The sequence below is a fragment of the Macaca nemestrina genome, chromosome 9, assembly GCF_043159975.1.
Source record: "Macaca nemestrina isolate mMacNem1 chromosome 9, mMacNem.hap1, whole genome shotgun sequence".
Classification (NCBI taxonomy): Eukaryota; Metazoa; Chordata; class Mammalia; order Primates; family Cercopithecidae; genus Macaca; species Macaca nemestrina.
Genome location: NC_092133.1, coordinates 67,803,968 through 67,828,235, shown reverse-complemented (window position 1 = coordinate 67,828,235; position 24,268 = coordinate 67,803,968). Strand labels below are relative to the sequence as shown.

The 24,268-nt window shown below is 53.5% G+C and overlaps 1 protein-coding gene across 3 annotated transcripts in view; it reads right to left on the bottom strand.

The window, feature by feature from the left end:
• Positions 1–24,268, bottom strand: part of LOC105466056 (cadherin-23) — a 386,971-nt gene that overhangs the window by 330,596 nt on the left and 32,107 nt on the right. For all 3 annotated transcript variants that reach the window (XM_071069711.1, XM_071069712.1, XM_071069713.1), the window contains exons 2-3: positions 12,408–12,479; positions 5,942–6,019 (exon numbers count right to left, since the gene is read on the bottom strand). In XM_071069711.1, the coding sequence (XP_070925812.1) occupies positions 5,942–6,019; positions 12,408–12,474 (145 nt within the window). In that variant the 5' untranslated portion in view covers positions 12,475–12,479. The remainder of the gene's footprint in view (positions 1–5,941; positions 6,020–12,407; positions 12,480–24,268) is intronic.

Genomic DNA, 24,268 nt, shown 5'->3' with positions numbered 1-24,268 from the left:
GAAAGGGCACCCCTGGCCAAGGAAACAGCATGATGAGGGCACGGCAGTGGGACAGAGTGCCAGGTGTCGATGCTGGGGGGCAGGGTGTCTGTGGAGAGTGGGGGCGACTCGCTGAGATAAAGAGCTCCACTTCTTCCTGCAGACACTCGGGAGGCTTCTGGCTGTGGGCGGTTACCACTGTGACAGGAACCCTGCCCCCTCCAGGGCATGGGGTATGAAGGTGGTGGCCAAGGTGCAGGGCCTCGATGCCCTCCAGGATCCCTGCTAGTCCCCCTTGATCAACTCGGTGTCTCCAAGCCAGGTTTCATCCTGCCACCTCTGCATTCCTCCCCCAGGGCCAGCCACGGCTCAGGGCCCCAAGGGTCCCCAGAAAATATTCTACATACAGCTCAGGCGGGCAGCTGGGATGGTAAAAACAGGACCCTGGCACGGCACGGGCCTTGCCATTCACAAGCATAGGCACGTACAGCGTCTGTGCCATCTGCAGGAAAGTGCCCTCCTGGGCCCACTCCCTGGGCAGTCATCCCCATCGCCACCAACACCTCGCTCCTGACAAGCCCCAGAGAGAGGAGTGCCTGCCTGAGCCTCCAGGAGGGATGGTGATCGGGACATGGAGCCAGGCCCTGGGTCCTGCCTTGGAAGATTCCCCTACATGCTCACCAAGTCCAGACATGCACTCCTTCCCTAAGTTCCGGGCACACACCAGGGCAGGGCTGGGCTCTGGGACACAGTGATGGCCAGGCCACCGGGAGGCATTCACAGACCAAGAGGGGAGCCAGAAGAGCAACTGAGTAACAGCAGCATCTCCATGGGGCTAACAGAGAGGATAGCCCGGCCCCGGAAAAAGCAAAGGGAGCAGCACTTAACCCCCAATGGGGAGACCCAGGAAGGCCACCCAGAGGCAGTGGCATCTGAAAGAACCTGGTAAGCGCAGGCTCATAATGTTCCAGGCAGCAGGAACAATAGCTGCAAAGGCCGTGAAGTGGGAACTTGCCTTTCACACTTAGGGAATAGAGGGAGACCAGCACAGATGAAGTAGAGCTGGCGAGGGGGATAGCGGGGTGGGGGTGAGGTCTGACAGGTGGCAGGTGCTGGGCTGCAAACAGCCTGGATGCCGTTGAAGAACACGGGCTTTTACTCCATGTGGGAAGGAGGGACTTGAGCAGGCCTTGGAGCAGGCTCTGCCTCAGGCTGGGCAGGGCCATCCACAGCTGGGATAAAAAAGGCCACAGCTCGGGTGAGGGGAGTCAGGGAGAACACTGAGACCTGAAGAAGTTGCTGGGGTAACTGGGCTTGGACCTCGGTGATGGGAGTGGGAGGGCCGAGAGGTGAGAAGATTCTGGGATGATCTTGGAGACTGAGCCAACAGGATGCCCTGAGGGATGGGAGGAGAGGAGAGGGAGAAAGAGAGGCACAGGAATGAGTCCCAGCTTTCGGCCTGGGCAACTGGCAGGATGGAGCCGCAGCTGAGATGGGGAAGGCTGCTGGTGAGGCAGGAGTTTGAGGGAGGTCAGGAGTCCGGCTTTGGACAAGCTGAGGATGAAGATGTCCCTTTAGACACCAGGCAGAAATGTTGAGTAGAGAGGTGGCTACAGGAGTCTAGAGTCTTCCCTGAGGAGTGGCCCAGGCAGAAAATGTAAAGCTAGGAGTTGTCAGCATATAGGTAGTGTCCAAACCAGGAGGCTAGATGGGACCACCATGGGAATGAGAAAGAGGAGAGGAGAGACAAGAGCTGAGCCCTGGGGCCCTCCAATGCTAAGAGGTGCAGGAGGAACCAAAAGAGAGGCTGGAAAGGGGAGGGTGGTATCCTGGAGGAGAAAAAGATCAACCAATTGAAGGCCACAAGGTCTGGGAAGAAACGATGGGATTTAGCAACACAGAGGCTGTTGGTGATCTTGACATCAGCAAGGCTGGTGGGGCATTTCAAGTAGATTCAGGGCCAGGCACGGTGGCTCACGCCTGTAATCCTAGCACTTTCGGAGGCTGAGGCAGGAGAATCACTGGAACTCAGGAGGCGGAGGCTGCAGTGAGCCAAGATTGCGCCACTGCACTCCAGCCTGGGTGACAGAGTGAGACTCCATCTCAAAAAAAAAAAGTAGATTCAGGTGGTAAGTGGGAGACGGCACCCCTGCAGCACCTGTCCCTCATGCTAAAGGTGTCATGTGACCATTCAGGGCTGATAACCAGGGCCAAGGTGTGGGTGAGGCCAACCAGCCTGACCAGGGACTGAGCTGCTGATCTGCCCTCGCGCCACTCTACCCATTCCAGGCTCTGCTGGCAACAACTGATGTTCACATCTGGAGCAAGACATGCAGGGACACGGGGACCTGTCTGGGGAAGCAGGGCGATGTGAACGGACCAGGAGAAGGCAGCACTAGTTAATGACTTCATTTGGCTTCTGTCTTCTCCGGCTGGTAGACGGTCTTCAAAAAGAACATTACACAGAGGGAATTGGAGCCTGAGATAGGTGAGGAGATAGTAGTGAACACGCAGTCTCTGTGAGGGATTTCAGATGGCCATGCTGTGCCCTCCGATTCTGCTCCCAGGCCACTGGCCCCCTGATGGAACGCAGGCAAGAGCGTATAAAATGACAAGGCTCAGAAGGTTGGGGGTGGATAAAAGTCTCAGTCTCTAACCCAGGAGAACACATTCACAGAAGCTACACACAGATAGACCCTGTAGCCCAACTCTACCTCTGATTCTTAAAAGGAATTTTTTAAATGAATTAATGCATAAAAACACTTAGGACACTGCCTTGAACAGTCAATAAATGCTGTTGTTATAATAATTTATGTTATGTGTATATATAGTATGTCGTATATGTTAAATTATCATTTTTAATCTATGAGGCTCCAGCAATCAGAATTAGACCCAATGGGTAGTTCCAGGGAGGCAGGTTTCCTGTTACTCTTAGGAAGAATTTTTTCTTCCTGGAACCGTCCCACAGCACAGAGTGAGCTGCCTCGTAGGCCCATGAACTGACCATCACTGGGTGTCTAAAGAGAAACCAGGTAATGAGGCCTCGAGCTGGAAGTTCGATCTGCTTACAACTCTGACCTCTGGTGAGCTGACACGTTCAGCCTGGGTTGGGCTCTGCCTCTTGCCCTGGCACTGAGCACCACCCTGGATCCAGCTTATCTGTGTGTTTGTCCGCCCTGAAAGCCCATGGCTGGTAGGACAGCCCAACCCGCCATCCCTGGGCCACACACGGGCCTCCCTTTAGTAACAACAAAACATTCCCAGGTTGGAAGCTTTGGAGGCAGTGGTATTGTATGTAAACTTCCCAACAGTCCAGTGAGGGGACTATCCCATCCCCATTTTGGAGACTGGAACTCTGAGTCAAAGAGTGAATGGTTCATGAGAGCCAAGTCTTAAAGTTAAGTCTCTAGACCACCCCACTCCCCATGGCAGGCAAAAGGCCAGTCCCCTGGACAAGCTGTTTCAACCTCCCCCTCTCCCTAGCCTGCGGGTGGGAGGCCTGCACCCATGAAGCCCACCACGTCCACGTGAGTCCATACCCACCATCTGCTTGGCCCAGGGCCAAGTGGGTGCCAACACCCAGCAGATGGCTCCAGGCTGGTCTCCTCTGAGGACCTGGAAACAACTGGGGCCAGCCAGGCTGCTCCAGCCAAAGTCCACTGGGTTTATCTTTCCAATGCCCACTCATTGTTGAAATGAGGAGATAGAGGCCCAGAGAGGTGCAGTGCTGTGCCCAAGGTCACACAGCGAGAAACAGATGTTGGGCTCCTAACTTTCAGGTGAAAGCTGTGCTGCTCCCATACTGATGCAAAAGGAAGGGAAGAGGTTGGGAGGGCGCTGAGCCAGCTCCGCACCCACCCCCTGCCTAGAGAGATGAGCACAGCTATCTTCCAGCTCACTGAGCCCCCTCTCAATCCTATGGCACCCTGGAGTCAGGGATCAATCCCCATGGTACTAGACAGCCACCCTGCTGTGACTGCCAAGTGCAGCCTTAACAGGGCTTGAGGCCTGGAAGCTGCTCCCGGAGGCCGATCGATGCTGGAGTTTGCAAAAGACAATCAAGAGTCAGAGCCAAAGGCAGCAGGAGAAGGGCCTGCTGGAGGGCTGGCCACTTGGGCATCCAGCCTGGGCTTGTCACCATCAGCACAGGTCATGCAATGCCCACACCTCCACAACCCATCCCAATACATAGGCCTCTGAGGACCCCATGCTCAGAACCTGGCATGCAAGTCACAGATGTGGGGACAGAGTGGGGACAACTCACTTGAGAAGGGCCTTCACTTCCCCCAGCCGGCAGCAGGGTCAGTTAGTGGCCGGCCACACCTCTGCCTCAGTGGCCCACCTGCCCCAAATATATCCCTCCACCACAAAGGGATCTCCCAGAGGTTGAGATTTAAATGGACACGAATGATGATAAACGCTGCTAACAGCACACCCATCTGCCTAGACACACGCACTGTGTGCTGCTCTGTTGGCTCCATGCCAGCCCCACCCCAGGTCTGGGTGGAGAGAGGAGTCACAGGTGAATTCCACCCAAAGAACACAGGTGTGTTACAAGTCTAGTCGCCCACAAATATCGCCCAACCCAATCCAGAGGGGAGCAAATAGCTCGGCAGGGTCCCCAAGGGATGTGGGTACACTCTCTACCCTCAGAAAGGGTCTCTGCCTATGAGAGGGCATTCCAAAAAGGCAGGAACCTTCTTCCTGGGGAGCCCTCAAACACCCAGATCCCCAAACCTTAACCCCAAATGTAGCCTTACAACACGAATCTGTCACCAAAGTAGTAGCCGGTTTCCACAGAGGGCCCCCCACAGCCCCCATGAACAAAGCGCTGCTGGGCCATGGGGACAATCCCCACAGCAAACAGCCAGATGCACACCTGCTGTGCCCAGCACCCCCTGAAAAAAAAGCCTCCATCAGGAAGAGTGAGAGGCGCTTCTCACAGGCCCCCACTGACAGCAGGGGAGAGTCTGGGTCCGCGTAAGGCACCCCACTTCAGCAGAGATCGTTGACAAATTATGCATCCACTCTACCAAACACCTACACTGGGTTTTATATGAAAGAGTGTGTACATGACGTATCAGGTGAGCATCTCAATATCTCGCCCCACTCTGAGCCATCATGCCTCATTTTCAAGTTCAAGCGATGCTCCCTAAAGATGCACCATGCTGACCCCTGACACACTCGGCCTCCGGCACACAGCCACGCCTTTGCACACGTAGAGCAGGCAGACCTGAAAGTAAGAAGCCCCGGATGATAGACACTTTCCCTAAAGTGACACCAGCGAGAATGACATGACAGAGGAGGACTGTCGGTGGAGGTGGGCAGGTCCTTTTCAGGTCAGGTGCTGCTGGTTGGCTGCCTGCACACGGGCACAGGTGCCTTCCCATCAGCACAGCTATAAGACAGCTCCTGCAATTCAGCCTGAGAAGCTTCTGGGTCCTAAGAACTGAGCTAGGACCATGGGGCCACAGATGTAGGAGGCAGGCCCTCAGTAGGGGGCCAGACACTGGGACGGACCTGAGTGATGGGGCAACGGGCCGAGCACCAAGATGTTTATAATCACCCCCTAGTTCATGTTTTTTCTCATGCCAAAACCAGGCAAACTCGATGCAGAAAACTTAGTAATCACAGAAAAGTGCAAAAGGCCAACAAAACACAGTCCACAACAGCTGCCACTTCAAATATTCACAAGGCCTTCAAGTGCAAGAGGAATCCCCACTAGTGCGGGAGTGGAGCATCTGAGGCTCAATGTGATAAACCATTTGACGTTCAGAGCTCCCCTCTGTGGGACTGAGTACCCCGTCCCTGGAGGCATCCTAGTGGGGGCCTCTCTGAATACCATGGAAAATACTCCAAAATCAGGTGGAAGATGACCTCAACCTATAAGATCCCCTTCATTTGTGGGAAGGGATTGCGCCCCAGGCCAGCCGCACGCCCACCAGCCCGTGTCCCCACTCACCCACAGGCGTGTCCTCGCTGATCAGCAGGTATGTATCAAAGAAGTGGTTGGTGAAGAAGGGCAGCCGGTTCACCTGGCCTGGAAGTCAGAGGACAAGAGCATCAGCCAAGTACCCCCCATCAGCTTTACACACTCTATAAGGTGACACAGGGTGAGGGCTGCAGTGGGCACTGAGCCTGTGTCCATGGCCATGGTCAACTTCCCAGGACCCTGGAAGTCACTATCCTGCCTCAGGGCAAGTGAGGGACAATGCCAGTAGGTCGGCAGGCGCCTGTCAGGTGTGTGGCGAGTGAGGCCGCCTGCCACACGTGCCTGCTGAGCATGGCCACATGGAGCAAGCATATGACAGGGGCTCCCCAGGCAAAAGACAGGATTTAGAAGCCTCTGTATGAAAAAAATTAGTGTAAAATAGCTCATTGATCTTTTACATTGATTATATATTAAAACGATTATATTTTGGATATATTGGATCAAGTAAAATATATGATTAAAATGAATTTCACCTGTTTCTTTTTACTTTTCTGATTATCATTTTTTTTAAGACAGAGTCTCACTCTGTCACCCAGGCTGAAGAGCAGCAGTGTGATCACGGCTCACTGCCGGCCTGACCACGCAGACTAAAGCAATTTTCCCACTGCGGCCTCCCAGTTAGCTGGGACCAGAGGCATGCCCCAGGCCAGGCTATTTTATTTTATCTTATTTTATTGTATAGATGCATTGGGGAGGGTCTTACTATGTTGCCCAGGCTGGTCTCCAATTCCTGGGCTCAAGCAGTCCTCCTGCCTCGTCCTCCTAAAGTGCTGAGATTACAGGCGTGAGCCACCACACCTGGTCTGTTTTTACTATTCTACTGTGGCTCTTAGAACATTTAAAATCACATGTGGCTTGCATTGTCTTTCTATTGGGCAGCGTGGCTCTAGCAGAATATGAGCTCTGCAAGGACAGGGCTTGGTTGACGGCTGGAACCCCGGTGCCCAGAACAGGGCCTGACACTTAGATGGCCCACAGGATGATCTGGTATGTACAGGAATAGCCAGCTGATCCCACAGAATAATAACAATGATGATAACAGCTGCCATCTCAGGAACCCCTTCTCTGTACCAGCTATTTAAACCACCTCACTCAATCCTGATGGCAAGGCAGGGGAAAATGAGAACTCCAGGGGATAACTAACATGCCTTGCTTACACAGCTGGCAAGTGGCGGTGGCCATCCAGGAAGCCAGACCCCAAAGCTCGTGCTGTTAACCATGTGCTGCTCTGTGATGGCTTCAGAGGGGGCTGGGGCTGGAGGCGGTCAGGGTGATACCCACATGGGCTGGGGAGCTTAGCACCTATGAGAAGCCCCCACTCGAAGCTTCCCTGAGGCTGACTCCCCCTGTCCCCCCGGCTTCTCCTAGGGGCCTTCAGTTGGCAAGTGAGGGCACTTCCCCTCGGTCCCTCCCAACCAGAAGGCAGCTGGTTTAGCTGGAAGTGGGATTGTCATTGTGCAGCACCTGCCATCGGGGGCACCGGCTCAGCCCTCCAGGGGCCCTGAGCATGGGCATATGGGGTAGCTCTCTCTCCCTCCCTTTCTGCTGACCCAGGCTCCCTCAGAGCAGTGCCAGGCTCCCAGAGGGTGAGAAGGCTGGCATCTGGGTATGGCACTTCCTCCTCCAGCCCAAGATGCCTCCTAGTTGGGACCAGGCAGAGCTGGGAGACTCTGGCCTCTTTTCCTCCTCCCCACCTCGATGTGCTCAGGCAGACAAGCTGATGCCATTTCTAGTCCCTCATTCTGCCCTCTCTCACTTCCTGGCCAGGACCGATGGCCCTTCTGCCTTCATTTGCCAAATTCCTATTCACCCTTCAAATCTCATTTCCATTGGCCCTTCTTCCAGGAAGCCCTCCCCGACCACCCCAAATACTCACATGCACCCATGAACACACCTCCCCACTCTCATGTCAGGAGCACAACAGCCTCAGATAGAGGCAGTGGTCAAGGGCCTCACCTTTTTTGAAACCCCCCTGTGCCTCTTTCTAGCCATATGACTATCCTATGTCTCAGTTTACCCATGTGTAAAACAGCCATAACAATAGGACTTCATGGCTAACCTGAGGATTAAATGAGACGACATACATAAAGCGCTTAGCGCTGTGCCGCTGGCACACAGCAAGCACTCCATAAATGGTAGCCAGTATTAACATTGGTATTAATAAAGATGCCGCCTTTGCAGCCCACTGGAAGGCTTTTGATCCCTGCCAGGGGCCTTGGGCTCAGGATACAGGAGAGCAGGACGCAGCCCAGCCGAGGTAGATGAGTGCCCAGAGAACTCAATAGCTGGTTTAGGCTGGTGAGGCTAGGAAACCAGTGAGGAAAAATAAAATCACCTGCAGTGGCATCGTTCGTTTTTAAATTTTACTTTATAGGGCCTGCTGATAATCAGTGGCTGGGAGCTCTGCACGGGCAGTTAGGCAGACTCGGGGACGTGGGTGGCCTGCCACATAACAAGCAGTTCCCGTGTTCCCAGAGCAGGCCCACCACAGGCGGGGCAGACAGGTGACTTATTCTCAAAGCCGCTGTTAAAGCGCAGTAGCTGTGTGCTCAGGAGCTTTGGGGCCTCCAGCGACGCGGGAATGTAAGTGGATGTGGAAGGGGAGGGGTGGGGGTGATTTCTTCGGGGGAAGGAGAATCCCAGCTTCCCAAGTGTAGGACCCCTTGCTCTGTCTCAGGCCCCACATGGCCCACCCCATTGTGGGTCGGTGGCTTGTGAGCGCTGCCTGAGCCCTCTCCCACCCTCTCCCACCCTCCCCGCCACCCCCACTGCCATTCCCCAACTACAGCCTGCAAAGGTAGACCAGGCAGGCATGTGCCTGCTTTACTTAGTTCCAGCACCCTAAGGGGCCTGAGGGGAGAGGGGAGAGAAGGGCGCAGAGAGGGCACAGCGTTCCAGCTGCCTGCTGAATGACAAGAATTTCCTACACACAGGGGTAAACACAGGCTGGGTGGCGGCATGGAGGTGCCATCCAGGGGACCTGATCTGGGACTGAAGGGACGTCGGTGTGCTTGTATGGGGAAGGTCCCCACTGGATCACGGCAGCCCAAGCCAGGAAGCATGAACTTCTCTCTGAATTGCGGGGTGGGGGTTCCTCTGAGGGCATGAAGAACCCAGTCAAGTGGAGGTTCCAGATTCCAGCCAGGCCAGCCTGAGTCCACGCCTCGGCTGCCTCCCCAGACCTCGGGGCAGGGGTGGGGGCTGAAGGCGCAGTGGCTGTACTGAGATTCCGGCTGGAGAGAGCATCAGAGTCCCCCTGCCAGTCGTCCCTTGACAAGGAAGGCGCACTAGACAGGGAGTGCAGGGATAAATTCAAGGAGTCAGGGATTTTGCATGCTCTGCCACTGCTGTTGGGGAGCTTAGGCAGATCCCTCTCCTTCTGCCTCGCCCTCTGCCCCATTTTCCAGCCTCAGGATGGGGACAAAAAGCTCTGCCCTGCGCTCCAGTCCTACCTCCCAGCCACAGGTGTCCTGTGCACCTTGGTCACTGTTGGGGTGGCTGCAGCGTGGCCCACAGGAACCCCAGGGGACAGGAGCCTGACATGGTGTCAGGTGGGGAAGCCAGGTGGCCTCATGGTCAGGCGCATGGGTCCCCACCCAGCGCCTGGGGACCGAAGGAGTGACCCAGCAGGATCCTCGATGGCTGGTCAGTCTAGGATGGGATGGGGCGGGCCTGCCCAGGCCGCTTCCTGCCTCCCCAACCAGCCCATGGACGAAGGAGAATTGCTAGAGTACATTGAGGCCAGAGGGGAGAAGGGCAGGAGGCTTGAAAGAGAGAAGACAGGCTGGCAAGGGGTTTTGACAGCCCTGAGCCCTACCCACCTCTGACTACCAGGGAGGGGAGGAGAGATCAGCTGGGGCAACGGGGTCAGGTGGAAGCAAAGTGGCGAGGGCAGTGTGGTCTGGTCTGGGGCACAAGTGAAGGGCTAGGTCAGGGCGGGTGTCTAGAGGGTGGCCTGAGAAGGTGATTCAGTCACCCACTCTCCCCCAGTCCCTAAAGTCAGCCACTGCCCCAGCAGGCCAAAGGAATAGCACTGGCTGCTTCAGACAGGGACCAGGAAGAGGGGACTATGCTAAGCAATGAGAGAGAGAGGGACCCTTGTGCGTATGGCAAGCACATAGTCCACACGCAGGCCGACCACATGCGTTTTGGCATAGAATTGCTAGATGACCTTGGGCAACTTGCTTAGCTTCTCTGTGCCCCATTTTGCTCCCCTTAGAGAAAGATTACTTCTGATAATAAAGGAGCCAACGCTTAATAAGCACTTATTCTGTGCCAGTCAGTATTCTAAGTGCTTGATGTATAGATTAATCTATTTGATCATTTCGACGACCAGAGAAGGAAAGTCCTATTATCGTTCCCATTTTAAAGACAAGGAAATTAAAGCACAGCAAGGTTAAGACACTCGCCCAAGGGACCCCTTGGCTGAAGTGGGACTGGAAGACAGGAGGTCAGCTCTGACTGTACGCTCTGTTCTTGTTCTCACCCTGAATGCATGAAGCATCTTTCATCTGGAGAGCTCAAGGGGAGACTGCCATGTCTCACAGGGGAAGGCAGCTGAGGGCTTAGCACCTGCTATATTTCTACTGATGTATTTTTTTTTCTTTTTTCATTTTTTGAGACAGAGTCTCGCTCTGTCACCCAGGCTGGAGTGCAAGGGCACGATCTCAGCTCACTGCAATCTCTGCCTCCTGGGTTCCAGCAATCCTTGTGCCTCAGCCTCCCAAGTAGCTAGGATTACAAGTGTGCACCACCACCATGCCCAGCTAATTTTTGTATTTTTATTAGAGTTGGGGTTGTGCCATGTTGGCCATGCTGGTCTTGAACTCCTGACCTCAAGCGATCCTCCCACCTCGGCCTCTCAAAGTGCTGGGATTACAGGCAAGAGCCACCGTGCCAGGCCAAGTGTATTTCTTTTTAACAGATGAAGAAAGTGAGTGGAACGGAATGGGGGAGGGGGGTGGGTCCCAGGTGGCAGAGTCCCCAGGGAGGCTGAAGAAAGTGTCCTGATTCCCACCGTCCAGTGAACATGGAGGTCAGGGCTGCTCTCAGGCGCCCCTGATTAAAGCCTCCCACGTGGGGCGGGGGGAGCAGGGTTGGAGGGGTGATATCCTGACAGAAGCCCGCATGGAGGGTGAGAGACCCCTGCTTTGTACAGCCTTGGGCCAGTACTTCTCCAGGGTTCGGTGTCTCCTCTGTAAAATGTGCTGGGAGTTAAGAAAACGCCTGAGGCTGTCTTGCACTCTGAGAGTCTTTGAGACTGTGCTGTGCTCCTGGGTTGCCTGGATGGGAGTGAGCTCCCCACCACAGGGGGGATTCCAGTAGGGATCCCTCCAAACATGGAGGCAAGGAGAGGGGATCCTCGAGGGACACTCAGGCTGCAGGACGCTAGCAACACTCCAACAAGCACGAGCCTGCAGCGGCCTCCAGAGACTCCGCCTGGCTCCCTGCAGAGAGAGAAGGAGCTGGCCCCCCATAGGAATGTGTGTGCGTGTGTCACCAGGCACACGGTGCCCACAGCTCTTCTCTGGGGATGCCATGGCCCCCGGGGATGCCACATCAGGCGTGCCTGCTCTCCTGGCCTGCCTTCAGTGCAGCCCAGGACTGCTTTGCTCCCCACCACCTGCTGTCCAGGGGCCAAGCGAGAGGCGAATGCCCAGGCCTCTTCTAGCCTCCTCCATGGGCTCTGGAGCTGGCACTCAGAGCGGGCTGCTGCAAGGCCAGGAAAGGAGGGCAGAGGGGAAGCCTCCTGGCTGCGATTCCTTTGCTCAGACTATGCCCTCCAGCAGGATGCCCTTCTTCCTGCTCACCTAGTTTAAAACTACTTCTTGGTCTTCACAGCCAGATCAAATGCTGACCCTTCTGGCTGGGTTTCTGCTGTTCCCTCAGGCCCAGTTCATCTTTTCTTCTGATGGACGTCCCTGGAGCTGCTCCCATCCTTCATTACCACTCTATTCACCCTGCAGTATAGGAAATCCTGCGTGTGTCTTTCTCCCCTGCCAGGCTCTGAACTTTGAGAATAGTTATTTCCTCCATTCCCCCAGAGCTGGATGCAGTAGGTCACACACGGTGCAAATAGTAGGTGCTCAGAACACAGCCGTGGAACTGAACAGAGCTGTGGCCAGTCCCTGCACCCCAGGAGGAGGACGGTTTGCGGTCACAGGTGCCTCCTTCCCTCAGAGCTCACGTATTTCTCAAGGCTCCTCCCATTCCCTCTTGTGTCCCAGGCTTTGGGGACAGCTGGTATTTTCAGCCCTGTGAGAGCTGCAGAAGGCAACCGAGGCCCAGAGAGAGAAGTATGTGCCTCAGTCCCACAGTAAGGCAGTGTCTCCAGAGTCCCAGAGCACAAAGCTGAACCACCAGCCCCAACACCCTCCAGCCTGGCCTCCTGTGCGGAGGCTGCCCGTGGAGTAGACACAGGGAGGACTGGACTTACCCCAGCATCCAGAGATCAGCACCAAAAGCCAGGCCACGTGGCAGCTGGTAGCAACATGGCACCCCATGGCTCCTGGGGACACAAAGAAGGAGAAGAGGATGAGAAGCCTCCTGGGCAGCAGGGGGTCTGCTCCTCAGCCCCCCCCACCTCTGCAGCTCCAGAGAGAACTGGGGCTTGGAAGGGAGGAGAAGGAATCAAGTCAGATGGAGGGTTTGGGAGCACATGGGAAAAAAGAGAGGGTCTGTATCATTTGGTTTTAACATTGTTCAATCCTGGGTATAGCACAGTGGCCTGTGAAACACTGGGGCTGGGGCCTATCGGGTCCTCTTTGCCCTCATGGGGACTGGCTGTCCTGCAAGGGAACTCTGGGCAAAGAGTGACATATTCTAGGCTCAGTAGATGGAGGGAGGAGCTGCTGCCTTCAGCCTCCAGGACGACATCCCCCAAGAGTGACAGAGCCTGGTTATCCTGGGGACAGCATTGAGGAGATGGGCACTGCCTGGGAAGACAGAGGTCTAACAGGAGGCTTGACAAGTCCAACAAGCCCAAGCCCACCACCAGCGCCCAATGAGCATAGCTCTTCCTATTTTTCATTTTTTATATTCACCATATTATCCCATAACCTTGTATATGAAGGGATGCAGCAGGCCATGGTGTCCAAAGAGGCACAGAGAGGGGAGACCTGCCCAGGACCTCACAGCAAGTCTGTGGAGGCTAAAGCTGAATTTTGAAGGGCTCAGAGCTAAGCTCTAGTGAGATCTGGGGCTCAGCTGACAGAGGTTCTGTAAGATCAGATCCCATTTCTAAGGGTGGCTGGGAGGGTAGACAGCTCTCTCCCACATGGCAGCAGCCCCCACTCTGGTCCCATTCCATCAGGGCCCTGGTCCTCCAGCGGCTCAGAAGCAGGCCTCCCTAGAGCCCAGCAGTGACACCAGGGGGACCACGCTCACCAACCGGGAATCCTAACCTCCTACAGAACTGTCTGCCTTGGTAGTGCAGGGCCGGACTCACACACATCAGCCTTCAATGTGTACCTACTGTGCATCTGGCCTGGGGGGTGTCCATCTCCCTGGCTCACAAAGTAGGGTTAGAGCCATTCGGCAATTTGTTCAGAGACCTCCAGCTAGAGACCAGCATCAAGACCCAAGCTGGTGTACTATCTCTCTTGTCAATAAGTGACCAGGAAAGACACAGGGCAGTGAATGGAGCTGGAAGAAAGGACTTTTGGAGAGACTTCCACATCTCTGCCAACATATAGGGGTGAGGGATTAAGAAAGAGCTGAGAGCCCAGAGCCCTTAATTCTGGACTTGGAGGGGCCCCAATCCCTCTCAGCCCACATCCCCAGTGAACAATGAGGTGACCCTACCAGATGGTTCCTGACCAACATGACATACAACAGTCCAGTCCACAGTCCCCTTTTGCTTTCCTTCTAATATTATAATTAAAATATCCTAATTACAAAGCATGCAATAGTCATTTGAAGAATAAAATATGCTTTTTCTTTCCTTCTTTTTTTTCTTTCTTTTTTTTTCATTTTTCTTTTTTTTTTGGACAGAATCTCACTCTGTCACCCAGGCTGGAGTGCAGTGGGGTAATCTTGGCTCACTGCAACCTCCACCACCTGGATTCAAGTGATTCTCCTGCCTCAGCCTCCCGAGTAGCTGGGATTACAGGTGCGTGCCACCAAGCTTGGCTCATTTTTTTTTGTATTTTTAGTAGAGACGGGGTTTCACCATGTTAGCCATGCTGGTCTCGAACTCCTGAACTCAAGTGATCCACCCGGCTCAGCCTCCCAAAGTGCTGGGATTACGGGTATGAGCCACCATGCACGACAAAACACAAAAGATTCTAAGACGTATTTGCATAATAAGGGGCAACTCTTCCCCTACACATCCTATTGAGTTTCTGAATATTAACAGCCTATCACAAGGGTTGCAAACTGAAATGCCTACAAGGCCAGCAGGGAATTTAGATGAGGGTGATGCTGGGTGGGTGGGGATGATGGCCAGTTGGAGGCCACATGCTCTCTATTGAAAAGTGGCAGCTGTTGATGTGTTTCAGCCAAGAGGGAATGTGGGCCCAGGGTGGCAGAGCCTCTGATTTTTCTCAATGAAAAACTAGAAATCAGGCTTTTCACATGAATTCAATTTTTAAATGTTGGCAAATAACTCAATTTGTAAGGAACACTTTGTGAGTCAAACATGACCATGGCCAGAGTGGGCAGGCAGGGCCTGGCATGCATCCTACCAGGTCTTTCTCTGCACCCAAGAAATATGTTCCCATTACACACATGTACGGAGCCGTGAGGCTACTGTTTACTTTGAGAATAACGGAGTTACCCTCTACATACAAGCAACTTGCTTTTCACACTTCAAGAAATTCCACAGATGGCACTCCAGGCCAACATTGCTTAGAATTACCTCTTTCTATTTAGGAGATAATAATAGCTCATGGTATGGATGTTTCCTAATGGAGACTTCATCCCTTACCGATGGGCATTTGGATGTTTCCAGATTCCCGCCCCCGTGAGCAATGCCACCGCGAACGTCTCTCTGTACATAATTGTGTTGGGATTTGGCTCTTCCGTTTGGTTCTCCAACAGTGGGAGTGCTGGGTCAATTAAATACAACCCGGAGTGTGTATGTGAACTTTTACTAGACGCTGCCATATTATCTTCTGGAAAAGGCTGTGGCAATTCGCAGTCCCGCCACCAGTATATGAGGGGGCCTATGTGCCCACCTGGAAGTGATCTCTCTTTTAAATGGCTGCCAATCGGACACATGAAAAATGGTATAGCATTGCTGCTTTAATTTGCATTTCCCTAACTACTAGCAAGGTTGAGCAAGATGCCTTTCTCTAAACGTTCAAACCACTTTCCATCTGTTATCTTGAGTTACCCTATCATATCCTGCAAAGAAGCTAGCCAGCAGCACTAGCATTATCCCTGATTTACAAGTGGAGAAACCGAGGCACTGGGCAATTAGGTGACAATCTGACATCTCACAGTGAGTGAGTATCTTCTACAGAAAAAACCTCAGCCCTCTGCCATTCCAAACCAGATGTCATGAGAATTAAACAACATCTGCTAAGAACATCATCCACAAATAGCTGGGGAGAGCACGCCATTCTGCTGGGTGTTGCAGGAAGTTTGCGGTGGAAGGAAGGGAGGAAATGAACACTTGTTAGGCAATCCCACAGGCCAAGGATTTTCACAGGTATTATTTTTACTCAAACTTCCAAAATAGCTCTATGAAGTAGGTCTTCTTGTCCCCATTTGATAGACGAGGACATTGAGGCTCAGAGAGGTCACTCTAGGATTGATCAGGTGTGCCTGAGTCAGAGTCTCCTGCTGTTTCCATCACACCATGCTGCTGCTCCCGTTTCCTGACTGTGTAAAAGGGGGAGACATGACCCCTCCCTCATGGAGCATAATATCCATCACACAAAAAACACAGGGTGAATATCTGCCAAGAGGTGAGCGCCTGCACACACATATGTGCATAATGCCTTTCGCTTTCCACAGTGTGAGCTCAGGCTCCAACACTGCCAGGCACACTGGGCCTCCAACCTCTCTTCTTAAGTGCCCTTCTCCTTTCCCCATCTGAGGCGATCAGACTGCCTCAGTGCCCAGATCCAACAGTCAGGGGTAGATGCACACAATCCTAATTCTGCAGGATTGGCAGGGACTGCCTCCAGAGCATCCGGAAGCAGGGACCATCTCAGCTCCATCCTGACTCTGCCTCCATCCTCCCCATAGGGCGAAGTGGCACCGACACTAGGTCAAGGTGACACAGGCTCCAAAGGGTAAAGCAAAGCAGCTGGACCTGAAGGGCTCCACCCTGCTGCTGGGTTTTCCCTGAGGTCCCAGATCTTCTTCCTCTGGCTCCTCTGGCTATGGGAGGAAAGTAAGGCCCAGAGAGAGCAGAGGCTGATGCCAGCAGGAAGAGACAGACTCCTAAGCCCTGACCTCCAGCCTCGGTGTGGTGAGCGACGCTGCTTTGCCTGCTGGCATTCCTCAGTAGCGGGGCCTCAGCGAGCAGCATGGGTCCCCAGGGAGAGCCTGATCTCACTCTGCTCTGTGCAATAGCTGCTTCCCCAGCCTCCTGGCCTCCTCACCTCCCATTCAGCATAGCCAAGTGGCTTCCTCCACCATCTTCAGGCCCACCCTTAGGATGGGGCCTGAGCTCCCACCAACCCTCATGTCTCCCCACTGGATCAGGAAACACAGACACACCCTTCTGTGCTGGGCTTCCTGCTTGGACCTGGGATAGGTGCCAGAGACCTGCTCCAGAGGTAGGGGCAGGGCCACAGCCAGCTGCCCCCAAATCTCTCAAGTTCTGGCTTAGAGCTCTCCTCCTAAGACGACACACAGCCAGGCCCCAAAGCCCTCAGACTCCAATTCCCTACATCCTTCTTCATGCCAAACTTTGTGCCAGGCACAGTGGGGGACATAGGGCCATGAGAACATACAGCCGTGACTGGAAACATGTGCTAGGTTTCAAATAAGTGAAACAGACTGTCACTGCCCAGGGCCGTCAGGAGACAGAAAATCCCAGGGCTCCTAGCTTTCAGGGCTCAAGCTATACACACGTCAGATTCATAATTCTAACATTTACTGATCTATATTCTATGCCAGTCATTGTGATATACAATGCACTCTACATGCTGGGGCTCAGAGAGGCTAAACAACTTGCTCAAGGTCACACAGCTAATAAGTGTCAAATCTGGATTTGAACTCCATTCTGATGGCCATCATGGCCAGGCTCCCAGCCTCAGCCCCAACCCTTGCTGAGCTCAGACATGACCCAGGGGAGGGTCCTGCAGAGGCGCCTGATAGGAAGTCTTTGGGCAAGACCCTGTGGCATCTATTCAGCGAGCCCAGTGAGAATTCCAGCATGCTCACAGCCAAGGTACGCTGGGCCAGCAGGAGGTAAGCTGCACATGCCAGGAAGAAGGCGGATGGCTAGGGTGGTGGTGGGTGGGCTCCGGTTTCATCTGCCCTCCCAGGCTGTTGGCAACTCACATGCATTGCCCCTAGAACCAGTAGCAATCAGAGAATGCATGCTCCATCTGGGGTGAGCAAGTCTCCCCGCTCCTCACCTGCTACTGCTTCCCTCCACCACCTTCCCCTCAAGGTTGACACCTTCGTCCCTGGTGGAAGTTGACTACGAATTTCTCAGATTTAGGGCAGCAGCCCCACCCACATTAACCACCTTCTCCTGTCAGACCAGCTCTGGGATGAGGGCTGGCTAGGGAGGCTCTGAGAGGTGGTTCAGTGACAGCATCCATGGAGTCACCCACATAGGACTCACCCCCCCAGTCACCACCAAGTCCAATCAAATCTCAACTTACACCACAGAGAGCCACTGAGCTGCAAGGGGAGGCTTTGGGCAGTGGGAGATCCAGCTGGGTCTGGCCACACTGCAGAAGTCTGCCCTGACAGGCCCTACTGTGTGCTAGACACTGTGCTAGGGCTTAGGGACACAGAAGGGAACAAGGTAAAGCCCGCACCTTGGGGGAGCTGAGACTGCCTGGGAGAGACCAACCCCAATAGAGCAGGTGGGTGAGTCATCCAGAGTGTCAGGAGCGAGGTGTCCTGGGAAAGAAGGGGCAGCACAGGAACCAGCTGAGGGTCACTGGGGAGGTGACACTTGAGCACGCACTCGCAGGAGAGTTGGCCATGTGGATATCTGGGAGGAATGCCTCCCAGGCAGAGGGAGTGGCCTGTGCAAAGGCCCTGAGGCAACAGCATGCCTAGTGTGCTTGAGGAGCATGAGGAGGCCAGTGTGGCTGGAAAGGGTGCACAGTGGGAAGAGCTGCAGGAGATGAGGGCAGAGAGATCTCAGGGGCCATCATGGACACTTTGCAGGCCACTGATTGTGAGGAAACACGTGATATGAATAACCAGTTTTCAAGGAGCACCCTGGCTGCTGTGATGAGGACACACTGTAGGGGGTATGGGCGGGAGTGGCTAGACTGGTGTCCAGGCTCCTGCCAGGATGCAGGCAGAGATGATGGGCTCCAGGCAGCAGGGCGGTGTGGGATCTGGCAGATTCTGGACATATTTCAAGGTAGAGCTGAGAGGGTTTCCTGTTGGTGGGGATGTGACTGTGCAAGAATGAATCGAGCCCAAGCACCTGGGAGGATGGCATTGCCATTAGCTAGGACAGGAGAGGCTGCAGGTGGAGCTGGCTGAGGGACAAGATCAGAAGTTCATTTGAGACATGGCGAGTCTGGCATGGCTGTTGACAACCAAGTAGCAACAGTGGGTCGGCAGCTGGACATGCTCAGCCAAGGTCCAGGCCAGGCTGGAAGCAGAAGTGTGGGAGCCACCAGCAGGGAGGTGGCGCTTACCACCGCCAGAGAGGCAAGATCAGCAGGGCTCCCACACCCCTGAGCTGAGGCAGCCGGGCGGAGAAGCAGTCCGCCTTTGAAAATTGTCCAAAGAGCCTGAAAACGCATATACCCTGTGGCCCAGCAATTCCACCTCCAGAAGCTCAGCTGAGGAAATCGCCATGGCTGTACGTGGACACCAAGCCACAGGGATGTCCACTGCTGCGTTACTTATGACAGATACCCAACAGGGGACTGGTTCAACTGTGGGATGTCCCTAGGAAGCAACAGGGGATGGTGTGTGGATTCCTAGTGTGTGAATGTGTGCAGGGGAGTGTGCACATACGGCACTGGGGGGTGAAGCTGGGGTGTTGTGTGAGTGGTGAGGTCATGGGAAATTTTATTTTCTTCTACCTAGTTTCTGCATTCCGCCTGGCTTCTATAATAAGCATTCAACGTGTTGATATCAGTGACCTCACTTATGTCCACCCTACCAAAATCTTGCCACAGCCTGTGAACACGTGGACAACCCTGATTAGACGTTCTCTCCCGCACTCTCCTGATCCTCCCTGAAGCCCAGAGTCCCAGGTGCAAACACCAGGGGAGACTTTGGGAACTGGGAGGGTCCTCGGCGGTCCTCTGACTGACACCCCTCCCTAGACTGCTACCAGACATTTCTAGGGACATGGAGCTCCTTTTACCCTGGGCAGTGGGTCCCAGCTGGAGAGGCCCTGCCTCTCCATCCCCTGAGTCCAGCCCCACTGGGTCTTTCCTCGCTAGGCCAGGAGGTCAGATTGCTCCCACCACCAGGAGGGCTCCCTCATGCTTCACCTGCAGGCAGCCACGAGCAGCAGAATGGGCTAAACCCCAGGATCGGAGACAAGGCCCAGGGCTGGCGCTTGGCCACATACTGAGGGGTTCTCCTTTCCCCAGTAGAAGACCAACAGTGTGAAAGAAAAGCTTGTGCCTGAAAGCGCACAAACACACACAGTCACACACACCACATACACACACACACTCTGACACACTCACCTTTACACTCACACACCACACACACTCACACACACTCAAACACACACACTCACCCGCACACACCCTCATACACTCACAAACACCACACACAGTCTCTAACACACACACTCAAACACTCATACACTCTCACACACACACAGTCTCACACACACACATGCTCTCACACATACTCAAACACACCACACACAGCCTCCCACACACACTCACTCACACACTCTCAAACACACACACTGTACACACACACTCTCACACACCCACACACTCACATGGTCTCACACATACACACACCACACACACTCGCCCACACACTCGCCCACACACTCGCCCACACACTGCACACACACTCTCTCTCTCAAACTCACACCCACACACATGCTCTCGCACACACACACTCTCACACCCACACACTCACACACACAGCGCACACACTCAAACACCCACACACACTCTCATACACACACACCCACACACTCACACACACACACTCTTTCACACAGTCATCCACACACCCACACACACCACTCTCTCAAACACATACCCACACACTCACACTCACACACACAAATACACACACTGCACACAAGTCTCTCACACACCCACACACTCTCACACACACACACACACTCTCAAACACACTCATGCACACACACTCTCAAACACGCTCATGTGTGCCCACTCTCACACACACATACACACAATTGTGTTCTGCCACTCCCTCCAGGAGATGCATCCACAAAATGCCCTCACTCCACCACACGGTACAACCCTGGAGGGCCCCTCCTTCCTGTCCCACTCCTTTGCCCGGGCTGGAGGAAGCCAGATTCCTTGCAAAGCTCCCCATGACCTGTGGGGGTTTCACCAAACACCTCTGAATCCCGGTAAAAAAACCTAAGACGAAGCCTGTTGAAGCCTGGTGTCCTAGACTGGAAAGCCACATTCCTTGTCTCTGCTGGAGCAAGGCACACTCCCCTCTTTTGGGAAATAGGCAGTTCTGGGCCTAACTCCCGGGGCAGGGCCCCACCGTGACTGTCTCCCATCTCTTCCTGCAGCCCGCTCAGGAGGTACAATGGCAGAGGGCGCACTGCTGCCTGCGGACAGGCAACGCCTCCTGGCCCAGCAGGCAGGGGGACACGAGAGAACAGAGCAGGGGGAAGGAAAAGGGCAGGAGGGGACATCTGGGCAGTGTTTCAGTTTTTCGGGAGTGAGAGATTTTCACAGCAGGGTGCCACAATTTAGTTTGAACTGTTATGAATTCCCATAAAATCAGATGCACTCAACTTTGAATAGAAATACTGAAATGCGCTGCAGAAATCAAATACTACTGAAATGCGTTGCAGAAATCAAATACAATTTGGGGATTATTCACCACCGCTACACACAGAGAGTTTCGTGCGTGCAAGAAGGCGCCTGCAGACGACACCATTAGGGCTGCTAATGGCCAAGCCCTTGTAGGCCACCGATGACCACGCTTCAAAGCCCACACTATCCAGGCCACCACCGGGGAGGCTGCTGTGATGGAAAGAGGAGACAAGACCACCTCATGGCTATTCTGTTCTTGTGCCCTCCTCTGAATCCCTCCCAGAAGCTTCCATGAAGTGGTGCCTGGGGTGGGAAGGGAGGGCACGACCTGAGACCCCTAGGGTGGGGAGCCACAGGCATCAGCCTCCCCCATGTGAAGCCTGGTGTCTCCGAGTTCCCCTCACCGACTCTTTTAAAAATATAATTCAGCAGAAGACATATTTTATTTTACTTTATTCTTTTGGGGAGCAATGTACGGACATAGTAAATAACTGAAAAAAGAGTATACAGCAGGAGGCCAGTCTCCTGTCTCCCTACCCCACGTCTCCTTCCCAGAGGCAACCCTTAAGGTCTCATTCCAGAAGTTCTATATATTCATATGAGCACATCGGCCCCTCCCTCTCTTTAAAGAAAATCCGAGTTGTACTCATGCTATCCGACTCCTAGCTTTTTACATGACCATGTATCCTGAGGACTGTTTCACTTCAGTACATACAGAGTTGCTTGTTCTTTTTAGCAGCTACAGGGTGTCCTTCTATAGGGGGGACCATACTTTAACCAGTCCTCTGCCAATGGACATTTAGGCTGTTTTTTTTTTTTTTTCTGTCACCCAGGCTGGAGTGCAGTGGCGCAATCTCGGCTCACTGCAACCTCCGCCTCCCAGGTTCAAGTGATTCTCCTACCTCAGCCTCCCAAGTAGCTGGGAGTACATGGGAGTACAGGCGCCCACCACCAAGCCTGGCTAACATTTTTGTATTTTTAGTAGAGACAGGGTTTCATCATGTTGGTCAGGCCGTCTCAAACTCCTGACCTCAAATGATCCACCCACCTCAGCCTCCCAAAGTGCGGGGATTACAGGCGTAAGCCACCGTGCCTGGCCTAGGCTATTCTTAATCTTTCGCTTTGACGAAGAAAGCCATGACAAATATCTTTGTTCCTATGTCTGTGTGTAGTGGTGCATTTAGAAGCACGAAATTTTCATATTTTCACAGCTGTTGGCAAGTTGCCCTCCAAAGAGGGTGCACCAAGTTATACCTCCTCCACCACCAACAATGAGGAAACAGTGGTTTTCCCACAGCTTTGCCATCACTGGGCTCTCACCTTTTTTTTTTTTGAGTTCCAAAAAGACAGAGGAGGCTCCTGATCCTCATATCCCCAGGCCCCACTGGGCACACAGACAAGAATGGAGTGATCAAAGTCAGCTTCCTCCTATCCCCTGGCTCACCAGCAGGGGAACAGCCCACAGACCCCAGCCCAGGCCTGGCATATTGCTGAAACCTGCACCCACCCTCTCACTGGGGTCACTGCCCGTCACCCACCCTGTGTTCTCCCTGTGCCCTGACTCGGTGGCTCCCTCCATCTGGAGCACTCCCTGGCTCCACCTTTCACATTCCACCGTACAGCTCAAATGCCCTGCATCTATGAAGCCGCCGTGGAACCCTGCTGGAGCAGGAGGCTGAGTCACCCTCATCCTTACTACATTGTTGGAGGCATCTATCCCGGCTGCGTGGGACAACTGGCCATGCCCTTGTCCTCCTGCTGCCAGGAGACCCACAGATCCTTGCAAGCAGAGTCTACTTCGTCTTATACAGCCATTTGCCCACTAGCATGTGTCTCTAAAATTTAACAGGTCTGGCAGTGAGCTGATTTCTTTCCTAAATAGGTTCCAGTCCTTGCCTTTCCCATCTCAGCACATTCATCTCTATCCAGCCAGTCAGTCACGATACCTTCCTTTGATTAATTCAGTTAATGAACATCTTCCACGCACCTGCTAAATACGACTTTTCTCCCTGTCCCCGATCACTGTATTTCAGCCACACTAGCCCCTCTCAGCCTCAAAGCTGCCAGCTCATTCTCACCTGCTGGCCATCACTGGGCTTGATCAGATTCTCGATCCCAGCCCTCCACTCGTCTTCAGAAGAATGACGCATCCACACCCATGCAGGGGTCTCCCCCTTCTCATGCTGAGCTTGACTGTGAGACTCACTTTGACCAAGTTCCACAGTAGCACAAGTATGCACCTTGTGCAGAGGGACTTGTCTATTGAGCTCCTGCCATTCGACTTGAGAAGAACACACTCCATGCAGACCCCTGGCCCCAGAAAAGTGAGCAGATGGAACCCACGCACAGCCTAGAGTCAAGCTCAGTCACGCCCAGTCTAGATTTGCTGACCCTCCCTCCAGCTGACCCCTGACACATAAGCAAGAACAAATGACTGCTGTGGTGCTTTGCTGTGCAGCTTTATAAAGATAACAATGACTGATAACACTATGGATATGACACCAAAAACACAGGCAAGAAATGGAAAAAATCGATAAATTGGACTTCATCCAAATGAAAAACTTTTGTGCGTCACAGGACACTATCAGCACAGTCAAAACGCAACCCACAGAAAATATCTGCAAATCACATGCCTGATAAGGGATTCATACCTAAAATATAGAAAAGACTCCTAAAACTCAAACAAGACAAACAACCCAATTCGAAAGGAGGCAAATATCTCCATAGGATATATACAAACAGCCTGCCAGGTGTGGTGGCTGAGTCCTGGAATCCCAGCACTTTGGGAGGCCAAGGCAGGCAGATTGACCGAGGTCAGGAGTTTGAGACCAGTCTGGCCAACATGGTAAAACCCTGTCTCTACTAAAAATACAAAAATTAGCCAGGCGTGGTGGCATGCACCTGTAGTCCCAGCTACTCAGGAGGCTGAGGCAGGAGAATAGCTTGAACTCAGGAGGTGGAGGTTGCAGTGAGCCGAGATTGCACCACTGCACTCCAGCCTGGGTGACAGAGTGAGACTCCATCTAAAAAAAAAAGTAAGCATAGAATTACTGTATGCTCCAGGAATTCCACTTCTGGGAATATACACAAAAGAACTGAAAGTAAAAACTGGAACCTGTATTTGTACACCAATGTCTATGGCATCATTATTCATAATAGCCAAAACATGAAAACAAACCAAGTGTCCTTCAGCAGA